The sequence below is a fragment of the Sphaeroforma arctica genome (genome assembly GCF_001186125.1).
Source record: "Sphaeroforma arctica JP610 unplaced genomic scaffold supercont1.1032, whole genome shotgun sequence".
Classification (NCBI taxonomy): domain Eukaryota; class Ichthyosporea; order Ichthyophonida; genus Sphaeroforma; species Sphaeroforma arctica.
In genome coordinates this window covers 21,849-25,395 of record NW_014039526.1, presented here as the reverse complement: position 1 = coordinate 25,395, position 3,547 = coordinate 21,849, and the positions used below count along the sequence as shown (strand labels likewise).

General features: G+C 44.2%; 1 protein-coding gene across 1 annotated transcript; it reads left to right on the top strand.

Annotated features, from left to right (window-relative positions):
* Window positions 1-1,211: 1,211 nt before the first annotated feature.
* SARC_09754 (hypothetical protein) lies at window positions 1,212-3,319 on the top strand (the record flags this gene model as incomplete). Its single annotated transcript, XM_014296225.1, has 4 exons — window positions 1,212-1,356; window positions 2,057-2,177; window positions 2,469-2,627; window positions 3,021-3,319. Coding segments are annotated over 4 exons (724 nt in total), but the record flags the coding sequence as incomplete, so codon positions are not given.
* Between the last annotated feature and the right edge of the window lie 228 nt (window positions 3,320-3,547).

Below are 3,547 nucleotides of genomic sequence, written 5' to 3'. Positions count from 1 at the left end.
GTGTGTGTGTGTGTGTGTGTGTGTGTGTGTGTGTGTGTGTGTGTGTGTGTGTGTGTGTGTGTGTGTGTATGTATGTGTGTATGTATTTGATTATTTATTTTGTATAAGCCCAGTACGAGTGCTGGAATATATTCATATACATGCGTGTCATATATATCTATCCGTGGGATTATATATACTTTCTGGGGTTTGTATTATTCTGTTGCTGTAAACCTGATCTGTTCCCCTCAACTCTCTTCGCGACATCTCTTCGTTACACAGCTGCCGCTCAGGTGCCCGCAGATATACAGACTGGATATAGCGTGGTCTTCAAACCACGGTGCAACCCAGTCAACGGCCCCGTCAATTGCACAGTCGAGGACTTTGTACGTCTCAATGGTGTCTGTGCAAAGTTACCACCTGCCTGCACTAGTCGATAGGAGCAGTTCTTAAAATCTTTATGATATATATCCCACTTGTGTTGTATCAGCCTACGATTACGCGTAGCGCAGTAGAGTGTGCATGACTTTACATTTTAAACTCGTAGATGAGAAGCTCTGTATTGTGGTTGTTGTGCTCCAGCACTTACACCTAGCATAGCATTGACAAGGTATCGACCCGGGAATATTTCGGTACTCCGCGTCGCAACGCGCTACGGATAAAGACGTTACATTTTATACTTACACTGTACACTTTTATACGTGCTGTTCTCTGCGGCTACTTGCGTTTATACATGATCCTCTGTAAGCGGTACGAGTCTACACCTGCCACAGCAGTCAGAATTATGTGCTCACTTGTTTGACACTGTCACTGCGTGCACGAATTCGATTCAGGTGCAAGAGCCAATCACAGCGCCGCAAACACCCCCCACACTGACGGACGGGTCTGGTCTGGCCTTTGAATCGCTGTTTAGTGGCTCTTTCAGTGTCAATAACCAGACCACCAATTTTTTCCGAAACTGGGCTAAGCTTGCTGGCTTGTACACCCCGTTCTACATAATCGACGACATCTTGTCGTATAGTATTCCGCAATACGCGCGTTCTAGCAATACTGAGTAAGTACGCTGAGACTCCCTAAACCTGTGTGATATGTTGGGTTGTGGTGTGGAGTTCATGTGAGTCAGACACAGCTACTTGAATGAGACGTAGGTGCTGCGTTTCTGCGTTGATATGCTTGTCTGGTTCTAAGGTTGAGAGTACAGCTAAATCTATCGTTTGACTTTCTAATCTCAGCAACCTCCACAACACACCGAGATTATACGGAACGGACGTGTTCGGGTTCAACAGCGACTACGTTGGTGGGCTGGTACTGATTTTCGGTCCTTTCCTTCTAATAGCGTTGATTCTGGGTCTCTTGAGTCTCTTTATCTTCTTCAAGGTATTTTTATGACTGGAACTAGTACTGTAATAGTTGAAATTTATTACCATGTACACATATCAATAGGTACGTTTACGCGTGAGTATGTCGACACGTATGTTCAATGTTGTTTCCTCGTATCGCCGTGTGAACATTCATAGCTTAAACAAATGTAGCGAGGTCACCCTCGTGTGTATAGTAATAGGTGATACCACGCAACATTGCCGCCTCATGCGCAATGTAACTAGGGATGCTTCACCAGTGCAGAGTGGTGTACTGAATTCTCTTGTCGACCAACTGCGCAAGCCAGATATACAGAATACCCAACACATACTTTCATTGTCTATTTCTTGAGAGCAAAATGGCTAACATGTATACGGGCGATCGCAGCTGTATATGATGTCTGTAACAAAACACAGATGACATCTCTCATGTAACCTTTCAAACACCATATTTGTGTTCATCTAATACGACATTTCTTTTAATGCGTTTCAGCAACTGAAACACAACACCGTTTGAATGAATGGCTTTTTCCCATCGATTGTATGCTTGTCCAGACCCTCACTCATCGACAGTAAGACATAGTTTCAGTAGACTGAGGTTCATTCAAATTTGGACTACCGCCGTTCCGCCTCTATTGATATAAACCAACCAATCTTCGATTAAGTCACCTTTTCTCGTCATTGACACACTATCCCTTTGCTCCTCCGTCTATGTACAGTGCGGTTCCTGCCCACCCAAATGTGCGTATCGCAAATCACGCTACCCGACAACTCGAAAACAGGCCACGTGTATGTCCGGATGCTTTGTAGTCACTCTGGCCTTGTGTCTGGCCGGTGCTGGTATGTAGTTCATGAAGAATCTATTGGCAAGGTTAGTACACTGTAGCTAAAACTATGTGCATCTGTAGTCTGCACCATTGATTCCATCGAACTGTATACGGCGAATGATACCTCACTACTCGGGGTACGCTAATGGCCTACGCCTAGTATATGCCGCAGACTTTGAGTAGTAAGTAGTACTCCTTCTTACCACTATTACATCGCTTTGAAACTGCCGCTCTCTATCTGTTCGTGCTGCGACACCTAGTCTATCAACCCATTACAACCAAATTGACAACAAACATGTAACAGGACTGGCGATATATGGAAGTATTATGTTGAAGGGGTCTGTGACAGAGAGCAACGAAACCGTCGGCAAGACCAACGCATACCTCGGACAGGTGGAGCAGATGTCGTTCACAGCGTACACGTCTATAGCTGAGATTGAAGGGCGGATCGATCGGATTCAGGGTATGTTGTAGGTAATCCCTTTTTGAAAAAATGCGGTATGAATCCAGGAGTCAACAGTCTTTTCTTGCTAATACGGGAATAATCAGTTCTCGTGCTTTACGATTGAGGTTTGGAACTGAGCATTCTTGTGATTGGCGTATGCACTTTTAGTAGTACACTGGTGCGTGATAGTACTGTATTGAACGTCCTTTATGATGGGAAAGGCAGGCTTGCGCATATAAACTTGTCCGTGGCGCTGAATGCTCTTGTCGTTTGATTCGATGTTGACGACCCCGTATCTAGTTGTCTATATACCGCTTACACGTGTGCTGATATCTAGAAGCATTGTACGCGTACACTATTCATGCCCTCAAACACGAACACACCCGTTCTCTTATTATTCAAATCCTACAGCTCTGTGTCCGGGACAAGTCGCCGGTGATTTAGCTGGATCGAGGTCTGTGCTACAAGAACTGTTCCAGTTCACATTCGATCTGTACGAGTCTATTGAAGGATTACCCGCGGCGATCACAGACGGACAGGAAATCCTTGAGAATGTGAACACATGGCAGTTTATGGTCATCATCGCATTCCTCTCGGTGTGCATTGTGCTGCTACTGCTGTTCACCACACTACTGTTTATGGGTACGTCCAAGTCTGATACTATGTCTATGAAACATTCCTACTTCCGCCATTACGGGCGTGTATTATGATGGAAGTAGTTCAGAAACCACGCGCTTGTGTAAGTTTAGTTTCCAGCACCCTTTATGTGTGCCTATGAATGTGTTCTGGAGACACCTGTAGCTTCGATACAACGTTTACTATAAATATATAAACATATATATATATATATATATATATATATATATATATATATATATATATATGTGTGTGTGTGTGTGTGTGTGTGTGTGTGTGTGTGTGTGTGTGTGTGTGTTGTG